The sequence below is a fragment of the Anabas testudineus genome, chromosome 7, assembly GCF_900324465.2.
Source record: "Anabas testudineus chromosome 7, fAnaTes1.2, whole genome shotgun sequence".
NCBI classification, from domain to species: Eukaryota; Metazoa; Chordata; class Actinopteri; order Anabantiformes; family Anabantidae; genus Anabas; species Anabas testudineus.
In genome coordinates, this window is record NC_046616.1 from 19,648,994 (window position 1) to 19,671,591 (window position 22,598).

Here is a 22,598-nt window from a genome sequence, read left to right on the forward strand (position 1 = left end):
TGTCAGTCTAAAAGTAGTTTGTTGTACAGTGAATTGTGAATATCATGCAGGAGATCTGTGCTCTTCTGGGGGCTGCTGCTTTACTAAACTACTTTTTAATCTGCCTCCGCATGCGAGGGTGTCAATACATGGCTGTGACGTCACTTCCTTCCTGACAGACCTCTGACATGTTCTCTTATGTGGGGGAGAGTGGCGTCACTCCGACAGACTGAAACAACAGCGTGTGTTGAAAACTGTGGTTAGTGGGTTAAGCAGACATGGGGGTCTGCAATAGGGCCTTTAATATACACTTAAGTCGGCTATGAGCAGTGTCAGCCCACTTGGAAAGTACACGCAGAAGCGCTAGTGCTCGGAACTTCCACTCAGGGGTGTTAAACTGTTAAAATGTCAAAACAAATGTGTGGCTGACAGTTTTTTTTATACCTGTGAAAGTTCATGAGTAATTTTTATAGTCATCTACACTTGACCATTACCACCGACTTGAAGACCACTGATCAGTCTTGTAAAAAAAGGTCTTTTATGTACGTTTCAAATAAACACTTGAAATGTTGGTGCCTAATTACCATAAGAAGATCATATAATTAACATAAAAACTTACTGCCTAAAATGCATTATATATATATATAATTAAAATTAAATTAGTTTGCTTTGACAAACTGTACTTTGAATGTCTCCATCTAGTGGCCCTAGTTAAAAAAGACAAAAGTATATTTAATGTAAGACATTTCCACAGCGATCATTGAGAATACAGACAGAAGTTTGAACATATATATTTTTTATTCATATATATAATAAATTTCTATGTACAATTTATTATTTTGTAAGACAAAATTAAAGAGAAAGCTTTGATTGCAAACAGTGTTTCATACTAAAGGAGGGGAGAGACAAAATGAAAAAGTGCTCATAAAACTAGTGTGTGTGCGGGTGTGTGTGTGTTATTTCCCTCTTGTAACTAAATTTTAGGTGGATACAACAGGGGTTTGCCATTGTTTTGCAAGGAGATCAGAGTCTGGAGGCCAGGATTCCCCTTGAAGTTACCTTGTAATTTTAAAATGAGAAGTGCCAGATGACAATCATAAAGAGACCTTCTACATTACAACTAAATATCTACCACATAATGTGAGGCTTTGGCTTTCGTCACACTGAGTCTTGCTGAAGCTCACACTCGCTACAAAGGAGACAACCATGAGGCCGAAGCAAACTGCCTCATCTCAGGTCCACCCTTTGAGGTGCTCTTTCACTGCTGTGGCGGCTGTCCACTGTTTGCAATCCTGTTTTTAATTTGATTTGCTTACTTAAAAGTGTTGAAACCAAAGCGGTCAGAGTGTCAGGATTGAATCACTGACAGGAATAATGATACATTCGACAAAGAACAGCTAGTACAGTGGAAACTGGCCACTGTGTCACAAAGGGTGATGTCTGATTGTCTGTCAGTCAGCTGTAGAAGACAAAGTACAGTATGACACCTTCAATGCAACATAATCACATAAATAACATCACAAAAATCATCCAGTGTATGGATTCTTCCTTTAGAACATTGGCAAGAGGTAAGAACTCCCACCAATGATGGTAATACTATAAACGAAATGCATCAATAAAATTTCTTTTCTTCAAAGCAGTTGAGACAGTCATGCAAAATGCAGCCTAGTTAGACTAATGGCTGACTATAGGTTCTCCCTTATGAAGTTGAAGAAATCCATAGTTCATCTATCGATTAGGGTTAGAGTTTAGTAGTTGGCCGGTGAGAGCTTAAATTTACCAGTGGCGAGGCCACAGCATACATGAAATACAACCAGAGGTTTGGTGTAGCGTGCTAATTTTTTCTTAGATATGAATCAGGAAATCCAGTCCAGTTAGGGGCCCAGAAATAAGTTCCGAAGAGGAGGGCTGTAGGTGTCGGTCTGGGTCTGGGGGATTGAGATCCAGGCCCAGCCAGCTTAAAGGTCAGAACAGAAATGATCCTAGGTAGAGTACACATTTCCCAGAATGTCTGTGTGGCAGTTTTAAAGAATCACCACATTGAATACCACTCACATTTCACAAACTGTACACGTCACGTCAAAACGAAAGAGCATTTTTTTTAGCCACAGAGGACCTGCACGTGTGTGTGCCGGGGGTGGGAGGGGGTCTGGTAGAGGGCCAGTGCATTCTCAACCTGTGACGGTCAGAGGCAAAAGACTGAGACAAAGGTGAGAGGGGGCTGAGTGGGTTTAGCAGAAAATTGTTTTGTGCTCTATAAGTTTGAAAGGCACTGTCCTGTCACATGATGTCAACAAAAAACTCACAAGGATTGCCCATTGCATGCTGAAAGGACTGGCGACTGGCGGTGAGCTCAGGAGGAACACTTGCTAGCTCTCTCCCAGGAGGAGCTCCAGGGGGTGTGCTGCTGCTGACTGAGGTCTTAGGGGCCAGACGGGCCAAACAATACGGGGGAGGCAAGCCTGGGGGGCCGTAGGACGAGGCATGGCTTCGCTCGCTCAGGGCACAGGAGCCTGGCCCTGGCTGAGTGAAGGGGGCGTGGCTGTAGGTGAAGGCGGGGTGGCTGTTCTGTGAGAGAGAGTGGCTCCTGTGTGATTGACAGTGACTGAGATTTGATCGGGTCTGACTGTGACTGGAGACGGTATGGCTGTGATGGCTCATTTGGCTAGCGGACCTGTCACCGCGCCTCCCGCCACGGACGCCGGGCTCTGATTCGCTGCATGTTGACCTTTGACCCTTCTCCTGTGGGGAGGAGCGTCTACCTTTGCCTGCGCTGGGGTTGGATCCACTGCTTCGGCTTCCTGTTGAGAGGAAGACAAACACAGACATTGTCAGGTTGGACTTCTACAGTGGGACTACGCTTTACAAACAATACACAGCAGCTCCAAGACATCAGCTACAGCTAATGTAGAACCAGCTTGTTTGCTAATGATTAAAACTGAGCCAGAAGGTCACACTTTAAACAAAAATGCATAATGATGTATTATGTATGTAAAATGAATTAATGCCATTAAATACATTTCTGCACTTTGTTTAACGTGTGGCTCGATATTTTCATATGCAATCTAGCAAGAGTCAAGGGCAAACATGATTATCTCAAAGGTGTCTTCCCCAGGTTCCACCTGAAGCAATTAATACCATGAACTCGAACTAATGTTCAGACAAACACTGAAACACTCACAGATTATAAATGTAACTATGATACACCTGCATCAAAAAGACACAACCACACATCACTTTACAGATGCTACATAAGTGACTTCATACTGAAAATTGTGCTTTAAAAGTAGGTCAGTGTCATACGTCAATAGTGGCGGCGTCACACTGATAGAGGTGTACCACGCTATTGCAAAATCAAGCATTCCACCCCACTTCCGCAATGAGCCCAACAGTACTGGGTAAAGTAGTGCATGATCGCCCCCTATCTGTAGGCCTCAGAGTGATCATCCTGCATCATGCACCTCCCAGCACAGTACAAATGCATGCCCAGAGGTGCAGAGAGGGAGAATGGACTGTCAGGAGAGTCACACACAGGACACACACACGGATGAAGAAAGACGCATGGGACAGGCAAAGGCAAATAAACCTTAAAGCTACAGTATGGTCCTGTAGATGGAGAATGTGGAGCACAAGAAAACGAGAGAGAGGGGGACACAATAAGAATAAAGAGGATGAATGGTGAGATAGAGAGAGCAGCAGTGGAGGAGAGGGGGTTAGCAGGCTTACCGGTTCCCCCAGTGTCCTGGGACTACCTCCTCCTTCAGTCTATCGTTGCCCAGCAGAAACAGAGGGAACAACAGAATTACACACACCTCCCATCCCAGCCCTTGCCACACTACCTAATGTAGTCTTCTAAATCTGGCCCATAACTTATATTACACCCATGGCTGTCACCTGGTCCTTTTTACATAATTCAACTACATATGCATGCACACGAGTAGGCAGACCCATGACTATTCTTTGTCATCTTTAGTTTTTCGAAAGTTGGAGATAAATGGAGGAACTTAAAGAATGACAACAAGAGATGACGATGTCGGGATGAATCACTCGAAACAATGAAAATTAGACTGATTGATGGTAACGTAAAACTTACCATTATCTGTCTGGACAGCCTGCTTTAAAGTGCACACCTCAACTACAATATCACTGTGACCCACATACCCCGTTTGTCCACTCTCTCTTAAGGCATGTATCAAGACACCATGCAGTAGCAAGACAAAGCACCAAAACAAATACAAAAGATCATTCAAGAACTGATGGAGAGGTGTCATTTCAAACTGGCATTTTGTAATCAGATGGTTGATCGGGATTTTTTTGTGTACACACCCAGTACTGCAGAGCTGTCCGCTGTATGACTCAAGATGCTCATGATTGACCTTGACAATACAGGACGCATTTTAGAATACACATATTTATCAAGGAAAATGCAATCCAATGTCAACTTCCTGCCCAGAGAGCCAGAAAAGCTAACATTAGCATGAGTCACACACTTGTTAATACTGACTTAGATTAGGGATAATGCCATGTTGCATGTTGGCTCAAATCATCACATTAATTTATGAAAGGCTGACGGAAAACTCAAAGCCTCGACGTTCGCCTCCTTGTCATTGCTCACCCTCGCTGTGCTGGCTGCCTGCGCTCCCACTGTGGAAACTGTGGCATGGGTCTGAGTATCCTGGTGGAAAGCTGGGGGGTACAGAGGGAAAGGCAGGGTAGGGAAATGGCTGCCCGCCAAGAGGCCAGGGGTTGCTGGTAGGCGGTAGCGGTGCCAGAGTGTCCTGCTCAGAGCCTCCTCCACTGGATCCCTCATTTAAATTGAGTGATGCCATGTCTTATTGGAGAGGAAACAGAAACGGAGAGGGAATGCCTTACTACAATCCTTCTATTCATAAACAAGCCATGCACATGATGTTGCATTATTGACACACTGAGAAATGTGGGTGTACTTTGGCAGAGGTCCCCAAAGGTATAGTAGCACTGTTCGGAGAAGGTGATCTTGTTGACTGTGTGCCTCAGGTAGCCGTGTTTCAGCAGACTGCTCGCGTACTTCCTCGCATCCCGCCGGTCCTTGAAGCCTTCTACTCTGGAGTAAAGCCAGTCCACCACGTCAGCACCTGACACAGCAACAAACACACGCAGACATGACGGCTCCTGCTCTAATGTGTTAAACAGATGCTACAAATACTGACGATATGCATAACAACCACACTGACCACAGTAGCTACAGTGAGACAAAAGGCACAATGTTGCTAATGCAAAGGCTGTGCATGATCCTTTACAGGTCTCAGACTTAGATTGTTTAAAAAATATATATTTATTTTAATTAAAAGAGTTGCAATGGATTGGAAATACTGGCTGACTGGATTAACAACTGCAAATAAGTACATGAACCTCTCTTACAGGTGTTTATTTAGAAGAGGGGCATTCAGTAAATGTTCATGCTCAGCAGCAAAGTTCAGAGCAGTACTGTATGAAAACACACATCTGTGTTTGTCTGTCAATGCCACCAACCTACATGCATTATTTACAGAAAATATGTAGAAAAAAACTTCCAAAGTTTTTCTTTTAGTACACTGTGTGCCCACACAACTCAGCAGCTTTTCTCACCAATGACAGCGTTGGCAATGGTGATCTTTAACCACATCCTGTCTCGAATCTCTAGGCCAGAGTCAGGCAGCTGCATCACCTTGACAATGGTTGCCATGTCTGTCTTACTGGCAGACAGAGGCAAGTCGTCAAACTCTGTAATGAAAAAGAAAGAGAGAAAAGAGTTTGTAGAAAAATACACAGACAGACAGAACTTCTGAATTGTTCCAAAGTTATATTAATGACTAAAAAGAGGATGTTTCATTCAGTTCAATTCAAGATTCATTACTCCCACAGAGATATTGCTTAATGGAGTGTGGCTGAGGTGGGTTGTTTTTACCATAGTGTGGGTAAGGGCCTGTCAGGGCAGTGGTGTGTGAAATCCAGGCTGCAGGGTCAATGGGTCTCACTGGTTCAGCTGAGCAAAGAAACATTAAAGAGTTTAACCAGTCATCATTTATTATAGGTTTGATCTGGTAAAATATGTATTAACAGGAATTAGTATGTAACCACGTGACTGTAATGAAATATTAATGCTTTTCTTACCACGAGGGATGGTGAAGTAGCTTCGAGGGGACGGGTCCCAACATTTGGCAACGGTAAGACTAATAGGACTGGAGAAGAAGCAAATATAAGGTCAATTAAATAGAGACTGTTTAAATCTTAATAACATGGACGCAAATTTTGGTTGAGTCAAATAATACAGAAGACGTTAGGACATTACTCTCTAAGATACATGACTAATTACATTACTTCGTACTACACAACGGCCACATGTGTGGAATTGCTGACTGATTTCATTCATCCGTTCATCAGAGGTTTCAGTGGAAAGTGACATCATCACAAGATAATCAGCATCCCACTATATGTCAAATACATGTAAATGTGAAATAACACCCACTAGAGATAGAAAGATAAGATCAGTTGCTGATCAGAGTCACTAACCTTGTTGGACAGAAAGTGATTCAAATAGTCTTTCACTTAATTCTTCAGATTTGTATACCCAATCAGTATCCTATGTGGTTCACAGGTTAGTATACAGTAAGTGTAAGATTACCTCCTACATAGGAAAGTTAAGCTCTCATTGTGCTCTGCAGCACAGTGTTCTTACCCAGTTTTGGAAACAATCTCTCTTAGGATCCTCACAGCATCGTCATTGCTCATGTTCTCAAAGTTGACATCGTTCACCTTGATAACACACAACAAAATATAGAATTAACTCATTTGAATAACTGCATTACTTTATGTTTTTGTGACTACAGTATTATTGTGAAGCTCTGCAAAGGACCTAACAGTTGCAATGATCTTAGGCATCGGGATGCCTGCAAATCCTAAGCTGCTTTCTATGACATACACAGTGAAAGAGAATCCTGTGCTATGAATATTTGGGGCAACAACAAATTGTAATCAGCCATCGGGTGTTTAGTAGCGGGTGGACCGTCATGCTCTGGCGCATTCAGATCAAAAGGGAGGCAATAACAGGAAGGAAAAGGAGAGGCCGAATTAACTTTTACACACCCTATTTCTAAAAGTGAATACAACATTGTGGTTTTTAATAGGCCACAAAATCTAAGATAGGAACACAGACATTTTATATTTACATTTACAATTTCCACACTACAAAACAGCAGCAACAGCAGTGTTGTTATTACAACTAAAACACTGACTAATAAACTACATCTTAATCATTGAAAACCCCAGATAAATGTTTTATGACAATCTGTAAAACTGGAAGAATCTGCTAGTGTACCTGGAGGAGCATGTCTCCAGGTTCTATCCTGCCGTCAGCAGCTACAGCTCCTCCCTTCATGATTGAGCCGATGTAGATGCCTCCATCACCCCGGTCATTACTCTGACCAACAATACTAATACCCAAAAAGTTGTACTTCTCTGTCAGACAAAAAAGGAAATGGTATTAATGTGGCACAGAATTCACGGACGGATTACTGAACAAGAATTGACTGTTAATATTCCTTTTTTAAAATTCACAGGGCCAGTTAAAAGACAGAAAAGAGCCACTTGTCTCACAAGAGACAAGTGATCACTAAGAGTAGACACAAACTGACCAAAAGTAGACACATATTGACCAAGGTATAACCGAGATATTACACCAAAGACAAAAAATAATCACAAAGAACAAACACACAGACAAAAAGAGATGAAATTAGAAACAGAATGACTGCAACGAGACAAAATATGTCCAAAAATAACATGACAGTCTCATTTGTAGTCATTCTGTGTCTCTTTCCAGTCTCTGGTTTCTATGACGGAGGGCCGGGAGGCGTATTGTCGATCTGTGCCCAGAGGTTGATCTTGTCATAATCCATCCATGAGTCATACATATACTCACTGGCCACTTTGGACATTCTATTTACATAACATCTAGCAAAAGTATCTATATAAGAATGAAAATTCATGGCAGAGCTGCTGTATTGGATTGCATTAGCTTGTACAGTGAGTGTATTAAAAATGATACATCACATTTTGAAAATAATGGATAGAAATATCAGGTTTACCCATGTTGAGTGTGACTGTGATGATGTTGAGGCTCATAGTGGAGTCTGTGATGCTGCTAAAGGATGAAGACTGAAATGACAAGAGGAGGAAACACACACATAGTCAGCGTGGCATAAAGTCTATATCAATCAGCTCTCCTGAATGTTTCTCACACTAAGTGTCAATTTCAATTTTAGCAGGAGAGACGATGTTTCTCAGAGATGCTCACCCGGTCTATCTTGGTCACTTTGTGCCTTCGCCGTCTGCGTTTGTGTCTGCGCATAAGCTGCGATGAAGAGCTCTGTTCTGTGGAGCTACTGAGTCTGAAACATGGAAGCAGAGAGGGAAAAGTGATGGTGTAAGGAAGAAAGAGGTGACAGATGTGCACGTTTTAACAGTGTATTATAGTATGCTAAAGTTTGGAGTATTTCAGTTCATTAGAATCCAATTCAATTCCAATTTTAATTTTGTAACCAGAAGAACATGTCACAACATTTTCAGTATGTTTCAGTTGCTTTGATTTGCCTTGAGTAAAAACATACAGTGAATTTTCTGTGCCGGCAATTGGTATTTCACTCAATCTGCAGATTTAAAAGAGCTGCAGACTGAACTGCTGGAGACTCAGTGAAAAGACAAAACAAAAGCACACAATATATCATGAGTCAGGGGAAAATATGAAAAAAACAGCACTACTTATTACAACCTAAAATCAACTGAGTCAACATTTCTCAGAAAAGTCTCAAGAAAAAACACGCAAGTGGCATTTACTGCACATCTATTACATTTGGGTGTTCCCCTGTGTGTGTTTTATAAACTGAAAAACAACAGATACTGTATCATTTCACAAAGCTTTTCATTTAAGTGTCTGGATGTAGCAGAGATCCATTTTGATATGAGGTGATATGTTACCTGCTCGCATCCTCATCTTCTTCACTGTCAACAAATGAGCTGGACTCCAGCTCGCTGCTCATTACTGAGGCGCTGTCGTAACCCATGGCTGAGTCCCTCGCAGTGCGCTCTGATTTGGAGTGACCGTTAATGCGGGGGACTGGAGAGAGAAGGAGCAGAACAGCAGTGAGTCGGACAGGGGGTCGTGTTGCTCGTCGAGAGGTCGGATCACAGTGATAGGGAGCAACCAGGAGGGGAGCATGGTCAGAGTTAGGGAGAGTAGTGAGATTGGAAAAAGATCATAATTATGAGAGACAACAGGGATTTCAATCAGATCTCTTAGTAGAATGGTTGGTCTGACATAAATGATGTCTTCAGTACTTTGAAATAGGTACAAATTATAACAGATTATATATATAACTTCCTGTCTCCATACGTACATTGCCTGCGAGTTAGCGCTGTCTCAGGGTAACATCGGATTGGTTGGAAAGGTCGCATAAAACGAAGAGGGCGTGGCACCCGGCGTGTTCGCCGAGAGAAAGCAAAACATTCCAACAATGTGGGGTTTCCCATCTCTAGCTCCGCCTGGAAGGTGCTCTCATGAAAGCTGAGCTAATGCACTCAGTCAGCAGAGGGACACGACATCCACTGGGAGGACTCACTCAAACATATTTCCTGCCATGTTCAGAGGACTGCCACAGCAGAGACAACAAAACAACAACATGTGTGCAGGTTCACCAAGCCAAGACTGAAATCTGTGTCTTTGTGCTCTGCTCCGTCTGTGCAAGCCGCTCTCTAAAAGCCAGCCTGATGGTCTCTACCACCGGCTGAGGCTTCAGACAGGCTTCACAGTTTATCTACGAAAGAGGCAGTGACAAAAATGAGGAGTAAGCATAAAAATATGCTGTGATGAGTGAAGTACAATAGTAGCAAGCGAGTGCTGTGACTTAACAGTAAAGACATTTTATGACCAGATGTGGAACAACAGACAGTGTGTTTGTAACTTCCAAAAGTTGGAAAGGAAAAGCTCTTAGGAAAAAAGTGTTTATGTTGTTGTATTTATATTGAAAATCAGCTAATCCATCCATCAGATGTACATCAACCGAAGAATTAAATTAAGTTTTACTATTCTGGTTGCTAACATCACGTCAGCTCTAAAAGCTCTGTCCTCACCACCAAACAAGAACTGTCCTATTTTAGCCAAATTCTCATAATGTCATCGGTATGATAAAAAAAAAAACTGCATTAAACTAACTACAAAATGAAATCACCTGTATCATGTAACATTTAAACGTCAAATACAACCAGCGGACATAACAACACAAAAACCCTCTCACCTGAGCCAACAGTGTGTCCTCATCCGACGCACAGACAAACTGAGCTGAGCGTCGGGAGAAAGTATCACCTCCTCCCTCCCTCCCATGGCACGCAACTATAGAATGACTGCTAATCCATTTCCAATCAAATGACAGTACGCGCCAAAACAAACCGAGGCAATAGAGCGTTTGAGATGATGTGCTGTCCTCTCCCTTCTCTGCCTTAGGTGAAAACGCCATCAGGCTGTTAAAAGCCAAATTCCTTTAGAGGCATCACATCACAAACGAGAGTTTAAGAGACTCTACGTAACCGAGGACACTTCAAGTTCTCCAGCTGTTTTTATGCTTTGTGTTAATACTTTAATACAAATGCTTCAACTTAATGGTGTCTTCTTTGACCTCAACCATGTAATCCCGGCAGCCCTCACCAGCATAACGCTTAATGCGAAGGCAAGTCCTTTTTTCCTTTTTCAGCCATAGAAAGATAACCGAATATTCCAGGTTGAGATGCAGAGAACCTGGCAGCCTTGAAACGCGTCATATCTCTTAACGCCTTACTAACCTCAGGATCCTGCACCTGTTTCTCCCCCCTAAAATGTTCAACTGCTACATTATTCATCCATTCATTCTCAAACACTGCAGCACAGACAGAAAACAAGAAGGGATATGTTTCCCAGGACTGAGCACTTGAACCGATCACTGTAAAACAACAGCATTCACACTGAGATAGAATCACTTGGAGCGTGTGTATAAGGTGACAGGGGAATTCCTGCTGCTGCTGATGCTGCAGGCAGCGAGGTTAAGAGGCAGGGCTATGGCTCCTTCTTTATGAGCTGAGCGCCTTTACATCCAGGTCATGTGACTGTGACAAAAAGCCATACTGAATTACTTTTCATTGCTTGATAGATTTATGAGCCACAAAACTGCTGGTAGACCATGAGAGACACGCCCAATTCCCTCCAATGGTCTGAATTAATTTGCTAACAAACCAGCAGGCGAGCAGCTAAGAGGCCAAGATGCACACAGAGAGTATGTGTGTGTTTGTGTGTATATGAAGAACACTGACACTACATACAAGTAATTCTCTATTTTCTATCATCTGCATGATGGTGTGATTTGAGGTCAGTAAACACAGAGGAGAATAGAGGACAGATGCAAAGTTCATTAAGCTTAAAGTATTTATGTATTGTCCACACAACAGCAGATGTGCAGCTGGCAGTTAGCAGCACTGGATCTAACGTGGTGAGCGCCAACAGTATATCGTGTGCCAAGTCACAAGCTGCACAGGAGTGTGACCCTGCTGAAATCAGTGGATGCGATCGGGCGCTTGTTATGATACAGTTAAATCTGTTTCCAGTATGTGAGACAGTTACAGCTCTTCCTACAGCCACAACCTGATGCTGCACTCTGATGCTGATACTGCTACTAATTGCACCACATAAATTAATGAGTATTTGGTTAATGAGCCTGGAGCGCAGGATGCAAAAAGCCAGGCTTGCTGTGAAGAGAGGACAAGGGGAGGAGAGGCAGCGAGCGAGAGACAACTGGCTTTGCTGTGAGTAAAAACAACAACAGACTGCGAGCTTCAGAAGCTGCATGTTTAGGACTTCCTGCCATAAAACAAATTCATTTTCCCCAAAACGTGTGCGTGGCAAATACAGGAATAGACGAAGCGGATATCTCAAAATACTGCAGGTATGATTATGCTGATAACAAAACACACCTCTTCCTGTAGTTCCAGTATACCCTGTTCTCTGTTGCTGGCAGTGTCGCCTGGCAAGCTCTCAGAGTGAAAACATCAAACCAGTAAAGAAGAGACATCCTTCTCCACCCAAAGTGATTTTAATAGGAATTTGCTAATTGGCTAGAAATGTGAATTTAAATCGTTTTAAAAGCAACCTAACATTTTCTTTTCCAGGTAGACCGCAGATTTGTTACATTTACAGTATCTATCGACCAGAGCTGAAAGAGAATTTCCCCTGATATTTTACACAACACTCCTGTCCTCCGACAGGGTATAATCATCATTCAAGACTGAAGTGTGGAAGTGGAAAACAGCCCCTGACCACAAACCTGAGCTACACACACGAAACACAAGAAGGGCAATTACTGGGCAGAGCCAGTGAATTCCAGAAACTTTGACAGTGAACTTATTCGCACTTGCCTACTCGCTTGCTGCTTACTGCACTTGCTCGCAGTCTTCTGTGAATTTGGGTTTGCTGGTGTGAAATAGCTAAAGTTCAAGATGCACCATGTGACCCCCCCCCCCGAGGGCCTTTTTTTTTTCATACATGTCTGCCATGTCTCTCCAGGGTTGTTGAGAGAGAGGAACTGAAATGTAATAACTTCAAAATGACAAGATAATTGCATTTTTAGGATCCATCTGTTCCTCGCTGATAATACTCACGCTCGGTTTCGCGAGCTCTCCTCCGCGCGCGCTCCCTCTCACGCTCTCTGCGGTGGCTCAGGAGAGACTCCGTGCCCGTCTCGGTGTCCAGGCCGTCTCGACTGCTCACTGCATTGGCACTGCAACACACACGTTGGGAAACTTCAGTCGGATTCATAATGATGTACAAAACACACGCTCTCGCTGTCTCACTCACACAAAGTCTTTCCAGTGAATTCTCTAGCCAGCCTGCGACCAACACTGAACATAATCCCCAGCTACAATATACCTCTGTCTCTTATAATATCTGTTTGCCTGCCATTCAGCCTTAGGGGAATATGCAACTCATGTTATGACTCTGTTTCAAATTCAACCCCCCCGGCAAAAATAGCAGTTTCATTGTTCTGCGGTATGTGATGTGTTTTTCACTAAGTGTCATTAATGACCAGATACCCTGAGAGGGAGTCGTTCTGGACAATACTGGCATTAATGAGACCTATTGAAAGCCCAGATGGTGCCTGGAGCATGATTGGGAGAGAGGCAGAGAGGGGAGAAAGACAGATCGCATCAAAAAAACGAGAAGTGGTAGATCAGGTGTGGGCCGAGCAATAAGGCGGCCTGTGCACTTGGGGTCTGCGAGGAGGCTGGGGGTTCTGGAGGGGCTGGAGGGCAGATTGCTATTCTGTCAGAGGGCTGGGGATGCTGTGGCCTCAGGCACCGGGGTAGAGGGACTTACACAGCCACTGGGCATCTAGGAAACCTAAAACTGGTGAGAACGCTACTCAACCCTGACAATACACACTTAGGCATGTGTGCAACATGTACCTTAGACCTGCATAAATAATAGCCCTTCGTGCATTCACAAACACTCATGCAGCAAATGGCAGCACTTGTATACAGTGTCTAAACAAAATAACAGTGGCATAAAAATAGTTTGTGCTGCACAGTAGTTAAAAAAAATAGGATTCTCACGTGCTTCAGTAGTACTGTGTGGATGATCAATGCAAATTAAAACCACAAGAACAGACAGGATGCTGCGTCTGCTGTGTTCACTCAGCGGGATAAAGTGCTCAATGAGGCATGCTTACACGCTCCTACTACAGAGTGCTAATGGCTGCACCTGGGCTGAATTTCACCAGCACAGGTCAGTGAGTGTATGCAAATATCTCCAAAGATGCATAGTTGAGATGCATTTCTATTGGTAGTGTCTGGAAAACAGCGCGATGATTGATGTGGTGTTCACTGCCTCTGCCTGAGTATCCAAGGCGCTAGGCTGCAGCTGTGAACAAATGCCACCCCCTTTCAAAAGCCCCCACCCTTCACACCCCCAACCCCCCCTCTGCCCACCTCCCCTCTTGGGAAACAGAGATGGCTGCTTTTAATGTCTGTTAATCCGGATTACCAGGCAGAAGCACATCAGTTGTGTCCATTCTCAGCCAAAAACACCTATTCTGTGTGCTCATCAAATACAGCCATTCACGCTGACAAACACATGAAATGCATGAATAAAGCACAAAGAGAAAATGAAGTGTTAATAATATTCTAGCTATTTACAGAGAGTGGTAAAGGCTGGAAGACTGGATTCATTTCAGAAAGAGAGGAGGCTCGCTATAGGGAACGGGCCATGCTGCTTCTGTGAGAGAAAGGCTTCCCTGTCTGACTCAAAGAAGGAAGAAGAAACAGCGTGTGAGGGAGGGGGCGGAGGGGATATGACGCCAGGGTAAGGGGGCCCGGCACGCTGCTGTTTGCTCCACAAGGTGGCGGTAGTTCCAGTCTAAGCTTGCCAGGGACACTAAACTCATCAGGACAGCTGACAGCCCAACTGCAGGGTGCAGCCCATAGAGGGCAAAAGCGAGCTGACATGTCAAACACTGGATAAAGAGATACCCCGAGACATGACAGATTGCTTGTTCTCAATATAGAGCCTCTGCCGTATGACTGTAGCACCGTAATGGCAGCAACCCTTGCCCCCATGGACCCCAGCCTTTCCCCAGCTATATTTAGCTTGGGACTTCTCCCCAGCAAGTGCATTGATATATTCTCTGATCTGTCAGTTTGAAGTCGCAGTCTGGGCGCAGGTATCTGTACTAATCTGTCGAGAAAATCTCAATATCTGAGCTTTTAGGAGCCAATGTTTTTGGGCCACACAGGAGTATGGATGAATGCTTGAAGGGACCGACTACAATAAGTCTTACTGAGTGCCAGTATTCCCCTTGAAGATGTTTCTGTGAGGGCTATTTCAAGAATCAGCAGCGCTGGCGGCATACGCATCGTGTTTACATAGATGAGCGGACTAACAACTTACTCCATGGCTGTGTGGGCGGGAGGACAACATACACACGAACGTGAAAAACACACCCATGCATGTTCCCACACTCGAGCTTTAGCACATACTTACATACATATTCACACATAGGCGTAAAGGACCACCTACACCTCCTGTACAAGCCTAATGACGAATCTCTCAGATGAGCTATAAACCATTCTGATTAGCACGTACGATACTCTGTGAAGCAAAAAGGTCACACAGTGCACGGGATTGTGTGTGTGTGTGTGTGTGTGTGTGTGTGTGTGTGTGTGCAATTGAACATAGACATATGTGCATATAATCAGCCTACTTACTGGAAGGAAGGGGGACGTGAGTCTCCAATGCCCCCTGTTCTCTCCAGAGGAGGAGGCAGCTCTGGATGGTTCTCTGTACACTGAGATCCTCCATCAGAGTGTGCACTCTCTGCCAGGACCAACTGAGAATGTTAGAAAAAGGAAAAAATTCACTATAGACAGGACAAGCAACAATAAATGTTTTGTGGGACGATATAGACCCCATAGTGTGGAGAGAGAAGATCAAAAACAACCTCAGCAGACTATGCAGAGATAAATGCACAGTGATTCTGGCATCATGCAGAGCGCATCTTGTGTACAAGTGCTCATGAGGAAAGGGTACGAAATGAGATGCTGCAAAGAGGCCTTGAAATGACTGGTGGCTCTGCATAAACAACTTGAGAAACACAGCGAGCGACAGAAACTTAAAAGACCACGCTGCTTTTACTTAGTTGAGTGTCAGTACAAAGGCTGATGTACGCTGACCCACAGATACAGCTATTCTCCTTTCATCTGAGCCAGAATAATGAAAGTTAAAGCAGGCAGCCGTGGACGGACTAACAACTGTATGGACTATGATTATTCTAATGCAGGGTTTGGGATTCACCGGTGTCACTATGGTGTCACTGGATGCTGAAAAGAACATAGTGTGGTGCTTTTTTTTTTTTTTATTTACTTTTTTTTTTGCTTCATTTCAAAGACTGAGAATATTTCTGCACTTTCTGTGACCTTGTAGTGTATCTGCTGTGTGCAAATGGTTTTCTGTCTGATGCATTTTAAGAATGAGCAGATTTTCACTCTGGTCATTGGTTCTCCAGATTTATGGAATACTGCTATATGAGAATAGTCTGTGTCTGTGTTTGACATTATTATAAAGGAAGAATACCTCCATCCACCTCCTTTTTAAGATGCACCAACTTTACTCTGGCTTTTCCTCTCCTGATATTACTTCCTGTGTTCTTTTTTTCTGGGCATTGAAATTTTAAATTCCTATAACACAGACCTCATTGGGATATTTATGTAAGTAACATGTGGCCAGGGGATTGCTGTAGAAATGTAGACGTTCTACTGTCACTTAATGATTTTAACTGATAGTGGTAATACTGAATAAAAGAAAGACATGGGCCGTCAGATCAGACTGCTGTCTGCTTACTTACTTTACATAGAGTGGATTTGCACTATATATAAATTTAATCAGTCACATAAACAGATAAATAATTAATATATCATGTATATCAATCTTAAGTACAATATGGTCATTCAATTACATTATGGGCACAAAATAGAATGAATTCATGGTTAACTGGTTGTTAAGCAGCACTCGTGGCTTCGAGCCCGGGTGTCAGGTAAAGGTGATGCTACTTAAGTGTTATTGAGAAAAACAGTCCAGGTCAGTGAGACCAATTCTGACCTGTGACCTCTCAGTTGCGGGAGCCCAGCAAAGTAATCAATTTCCCCACAGAGATCAATAAAGCATAACATTGTAAAAATGAAAAAAGGGCCACTAAGTAGATTAAATCATCTTTATGATCCTTCATCTTAGTCTTCAATGTTCACAACAAAGCCAAAGCTTCAGCCTGCGTCTGTCCTCTATGACATAACAGTGATTAAACAGTGAAGTAAATTGTCCCCTAACATGACAGATTGATTTAATTTAACACACTTTATTGGGCCCGTGGGGAAACTTTGGCTCACATCACTATTTATCTTCCATAATTACACAACACTATAAAGCTCCAGAAGTCAATAGAGTAACCTATTGTACCATTCAACACAGTGGGCTGTGGTAGGTAGCATGATTTCTTGCTTTAGTTCAAACTAAGCCATCTCTCATTGTATTTTGTGATAGTGGCAAACCTGCTATCAAATGGATTCACCTACACCTATACAGTACCACGAGCCAAAGGTGAAGAGTGTTTAAAAAAGCTCTGTGGAGGCGTTACATTGCTACATTTACATGATCCATGAGTGTGCCGCATATCTTTGGTTAGAGCTGAGGCAGGCAAGTGGCCAAGAGAGAGAGGGGCAGCAGGGGTGCAGCAATTCATCTCACTTACCCAGGAAACTACTCTCCCGTTGAAGCAGGGCAGCTTGGCGTTGTCATCGGAAATCTCCTCTTTGACAACCCTGGGGAAAAGGTAGACAGATAGACAGGTTAACTGAGCGGGAGAGAGTCACCTGAACAACACAACACGGCACAGCCTGGAGACACTTCCCGTCTCCTGCCCTGCTGACACATGCAAAGAGACATTCACGCTTTGCAAGTCACTTTTTCCACATGGCTTCCAACCAGCTTTACGTTCCCGCTAGCATGGTGTCAGCTCAGTGAGTCTCTATCTGTGATTTATGGACATCACAGCTGTCCAGCTGGTTACACTAAGCACAACAGTTTGATAAGGGCCACTCAACACGGCAAGATTGGCCCATAAAACAATAATGAATGGGCCTCGTAGTGAACCTGTGCAGGTGTGCCTGTTTCATGATGATCCACTGAAGATAAACAGACTCTCATAGCTGCGACAACAGGCACAGGAGGTGTCAAGGCACAGGAGGGAGTATTAATAGAGTCATCTAGTGCAGGAGCCTCCATCAGAGTGTTCACCTTAGGCTGTAAATTCCCAGCAAAAATACCTCCAAGTTACCCTTTGACCTGCTGGGACACAGTTCAGCAGTAAGCAGTCACCACCCCTGCTAGGCTCGTGTCATGAAGATCAACTGTGGAGCTAGATGAGGGAAAGGAGATGAGTCGGCCAACACCTTCCACACTGTCACACACTGACACACACTGACACACACTGACACACACTGACACACACTGACACACACTGTCACACACAGGGCTATTACACCCTGATCTATTTCCAGTTTCCATTACAATTCCCTGGATGTCTTTATGTATGCTGTTTGTTTTTGTGGAAAGGATTTTCTAAGCATTTCTCAAAGTCTGTGGAGAACTCACATTAGCTTTGTGGCTTTGAACACATGAAAAAGGAGAGGCATGACTTGAGAGCAGCAAAAAGCCTAAGCAGGTTTTATGCAGGGGTGTCTCTGACAGCGACTTTACAGCTTTTTTTTCTGCACTTCTTGTTTGCCAGAACTTCCCTGCTACTAAAATGATTAGCAAAGCTGCCCGGGTATTTGTGTGTGCCGCCGAAGCGGGAGCTGTATTCCTGGGAGTGGTGGACGGAGATAGCGTAGCCTTGTGACCGCAGAGCCTGCTTGCTTGCGGCCCGCTGCACCTCAGGGAGGAAAAGGGAAGGAGGCGAGGGCTGACTCTGCCAGCTGCTTGTTAGGTAGGAAGTGTTTGCATCCTCTCTCTCAAGCTGCATGACCAGCTGTAAGATGACTTGTGAGGATGTGGGAGTGGCCGGCGCAAGTGAAATATCAGCAATGCTTCTTTTTCCTGATGTTTGAATAAGGCCGGACAATGTCGCTGGAAGAGCTGGCAAAAGAAATATCTTAGACTGAAACCAAAGAAAATATACCAGTCATTACAAATTAGATCTTTAACACCCTCGGCCTGCTTTCCTTTCTGCTCCCATCTGATATCAAGCATGCAAGTGTTAGTCCCACCCTTGGACTGTTAACAAGCAGAGATGCACACATGAGCGTCCACACACAAACCACAGGCCCGGTTTAGAGAAGCATGTGTCTGGTGTGGGCTGCTGTCACAGAACTGACTTCTTTTAGAGCTCACAGCTTAAATAGGTCTTAACAGATTTCACAGGATAATGACACAAGATGTACCCTGGTGATGACTGAATGTTCTTCTACTGAGGATATTTGTGTAGCTGGGGAAGATTAGGCGTGTTTGTTTATACTTTGAGAGACAGAGTAGGGCTGAGTAGTCGTACCCTAAACCAGAAACCGGGGGCCGGAGAAGCCAGTCAACACTGGCCAGCAGTCCAAGGGTATCTGTGGGCTAATGCTAAAGATTCTACAAACAAAGCAAAATATTTGTAGTTCAATAATGTTCCAAATGGATGAACTTTAATATGACACCGCGTCTGAGTCAATAAACAGCGTGATTCAAATGTGACCATGAAGAAAATGCCTCATAATAGCGAGAGTGGTGAGTTGAATACTGTAACCATGTGGATTAAACGGCACCACAATAACCACATTTGGATGTTTTGGACACGTAGCGCGTCATCACTATTGCAGTAATGGCACTGTCGTTAGTTGCTCTGACATCCAAGTGCATTATAACCTTCAACTGTGTCACAGCCCTCCTCAAACAGCAAAAACAAGTGAGGTGAGGTGAGTGCATTTGTGCAAAAAGCTGCAGATTTTTGTCCTCTAACTACAAGGGCTGAGCATCACTTCCTCAGCAGAAGAAAGATCCCCCTGCCAGCCCCCTTTTCTTTTTTTTCCTTTTTTTTTTTTTTTGAGGCACAAACAAGACTGTTTCTTTCAGACCTTCAGCTTGGCTGCTTCCTCAGCTCCACAGTGCCTCTGTGACTTGCATTATAGTGAGGTCTCCAAACCCACTCAGCACCAGTGGCAATGACAAAACCTAATAACATCACCTTGAAGTTTTCCGAAAAAAAGCCAAGCGAGTTGCGTCAAAACAACCCAGATTCAATTAGCTTCCTGTCTTATGAATATTGATGAATGAATGAATGAATATTGCTGAGACAAAAAACAACTGAGGTATGAAATGTGCACAAAAGGGACATGCACAGAAATCCAGCAGTTCCATGTACTCCATACGACTGTGGCGTCTAACAACATGGCGCGTTCGCTGAGGTAAAGATGAGGTGTTTTGGGGTTAAACTGTTAATCAAATTCAGTGGTCAGTGCTTAAAGAGCTGATGTAGACAGTACAAACGTATTTCAGCAATGCAATAAAAAAGGCAGTTTTTTCCTTCATAGCAGGGGGTCTACTACAGAGGACCTTGCGCTGACTGCTCATTTACATTTCAAACACTGCCTATAACTGCAAGGGATTTGATGTTTTCCCTCTCTGCTCAGCAGTCTTATTCCTCCCTAGCTAATTCTCCAGCAGCCATACTGTCTGTGTGTATGCAGTACAGCCAGCATGGCTACCACAAAGCGCTGCTATCCTCTGTGCCTTTGACTGGGTTTGCTTCCATACTGTGCCAGTACCATACGGCATTCACAGAGCCTGAATATTCAACCCTAACTCAAAGGCACAAATACTCATGGAGACGCCCTTAAAAAACTGTGGGTAGCGGCCGTGTCTGAAAGAGCTCGTTTGACAATGTCCAATCCGCAAATGAATTTCACACGGTTTGTTGATGCACATACAGGAGCCTACTACAGTCTGCCTACTACAGCAGTGTTTTCAGCAACATGGAGCCACGTCTCCATGTGGTGAGAGCAAACATGCTTTGTTTGTTTCCATAATCTGCTTGTCGATCACCTGAGGCCCAGCGAACAGCCGGCCTGCAGGGCAAGAGAGGCAGGAAGCCGGGGCTGGGGACAAAGCGGCGCACCAAGCCTTGCCTGCTACCAGGAAGAGCTAGTTTCCCTCACAAGGTCAGGCTGCAGTGGAACTGTATGTTTGCCACTATAGACACTGCCTGCCTCTGCATTTCCTCCAATCATGTCTACAGCTAACAGCGCTCGATATTAGTGTGTGTGGGCCCTTGTATGACTCTCCAGTCTGGAATGAGAAACAGGCAGTGACACAAATATGTCATCCTCATCCGAGGCCTGCTACGCTGTCCAACAAAGCTGAAGAAGTCCCGAAAATCAGTGCTGAGGAAGTTCTGGGATTAGAAAAAGGAACGGACAGGAAAGAGAAGAAGAGTTTAGATTACATCTAATTAGTTGTTAGATCCCGAATTTGGCGGATTGTGGAGGACGTTCCTGACTTTGACTATGATTTTGTAGAATTATGACACAAAAAAAAAAGCAGAAAAGAATAATTCTACACAATGAAATGACATGTTGTGGGCCATTTAGGAGTCATAACTGATGCTACAACATGATTAATGGAGAGATTGAGCACGTGTGTTGTGATATGTGGAATAAATGTCTGTTGAATGTGAATTAACTGTAGTAACACCTTATATAACACAACTGTCATTAAAAACTGACATGATGTAATGCCGTTTGACACATTTCCTCCACTAGAGCAGTCACTGTCAATGCAAACATTGATTATATATTTACACTCAGTCACTGGCCTTGCAGTTGACATACCCATTGGCATTTACTTGCAGTCTACTGTGTGAGAGCTTGCATGTGTGTGTGTGTGTGTGTGTGTGTAGAGCAGACCCTTTCTTATAGACTGTTATAAGCAGATGAGGTCAAATCACAATTTTCCACATAGTCCTAGTGAATATGTTACAATCAGACACATGGAAACCAAAACAAAACAATATGAAACCTGAGAGCTTGAGCATGTGGACGCTCCAGTCCACAATGCCTTTGAGATTTCCATAGACCTACAGTAATGTGGGTGAATACAGTGATATTAACGTGAGCAGCAGGGGTCTGGTTGTGTGTAACACATGCAGGGCTGCGTCATTAGGGCTCCGGACAGATCTGGTATCACTTCAAACACTCGTGTCTCCTCCACTGCGCACAGGATAGCCTGTAATGATGAGCAGGTGCCAGGGAGCATGCAAACAGACGTGACACTATAGTTTGCACATGTAACGATGTTGCAGCTGGCATCGTTTGATATCGTCTGTGACGGCCTGCAAAGAGCTGTTTAGATACACACACACACACACACACACACACCAATAAAAGCATAAACAGCGAGCGAGCCAGACGGAGGGACTAATAATAATCACCGGCGGTGGCCACTCACCCAAAATCCTGGTCCATCGATTTGAAGAAGAATTTGTAGCTATTGACCGGTCGATTGTTGAGGACATTTTTAAAATCCGCTAAGGTGACTTTCTCTGGAGAAACGGACAGTTTGACCAGATAAGGAGTCTCTTCCTCGTCTATGTGATATATTATTTTAGTCTCCGCCATGAGAGTGAGGGGAGGACAATCATTGACACAGGAAAGGAACAAGGGTTGGCAGCGCAATAAGCAGGCCTGCTATGGAACCAGCTACCCGTGGAATAACATAACAGCATTCCCTAATACATAAACCCGTGTAACCCACGATGGCAAATAAAGCTCCGTGTCTCTGAGCGGCACAGCGCAAATCCAGACATAATCGCGTTGTGAGTGTCTGTATTCCTGCTCCGGTGTGAGTCGCTACGGTGGCTCTCTCGGCACTAAAACAGGAAGGGACAGTCCACATCCTTGCGATATGGAGTTGGGAATATTGCTATTTTTCACAGGCTAATTGGTGAGACAGTGCTGTCATCTAGTGGTGCGCCGGGGCTGTGCGCGCAGGCCCGTGCGCACAGCTC

At 44.0% G+C, this 22,598-nt stretch overlaps 1 protein-coding gene across 4 annotated transcripts; it reads right to left on the reverse strand.

The window, feature by feature from the left end:
* Nucleotides 1–758: 758 nt before the first annotated feature.
* Nucleotides 759–22,467, reverse strand: dvl1a (dishevelled segment polarity protein 1a). Of its 4 annotated transcripts, XR_003299247.1 has the most exons (17): nt 22,040–22,467; nt 17,310–17,379; nt 15,274–15,395; nt 12,673–12,791; nt 8,971–9,109; nt 8,291–8,384; nt 8,082–8,151; nt 7,316–7,455; nt 6,677–6,753; nt 6,112–6,179; nt 5,906–5,983; nt 5,587–5,721; nt 4,926–5,093; nt 4,595–4,810; nt 4,306–4,355; nt 3,706–3,744; nt 2,663–2,780 (listed from the first exon to the last, which is right to left on the reverse strand). XR_003299247.1 is itself a non-coding variant. In XM_026367193.1 (16 exons), the coding sequence occupies exons 1-15, from the start codon at nt 22,207–22,209 to the stop codon at nt 3,740–3,742; spliced, it is 1,671 nt and encodes a 556-aa protein (XP_026222978.1). In that variant the 5' UTR covers nt 22,210–22,467; the 3' UTR covers nt 2,663–2,780; nt 3,706–3,739. The 4 variants fall into 4 exon arrangements, 3 of the variants coding, with proteins under 3 accessions (XP_026222976.1, XP_026222978.1, XP_026222977.1); XM_026367193.1 differs by lacking the exon at nt 4,306–4,355; XM_026367192.1 differs by lacking the exon at nt 3,706–3,744 and having other exon boundaries at nt 2,695–2,780.
* Nucleotides 22,468–22,598: the final 131 nt, after the last annotated feature.

Bases quoted from the DNA above. Each gene is read 5' to 3' on its own strand.
- dvl1a (XM_026367191.2), bottom strand. From the start codon at position 22,209: ATGGCGGAGACTAAAATAATATATCACATAGACGAGGAAGAGACTCCT. The intron at 17,380-22,039 runs GTGAGTGGCCAC...CCTTTTCCCCAG, and splicing joins TCGATGGACCAGGATTTTGG to GGTTGTCAAAGAGGAGATTT. The intron at 5,094-5,586 runs GTGAGAAAAGCT...TTGCTGTGTCAG, and splicing joins CATTGCCAACGCTGTCATTG to GTGCTGACGTGGTGGACTGG.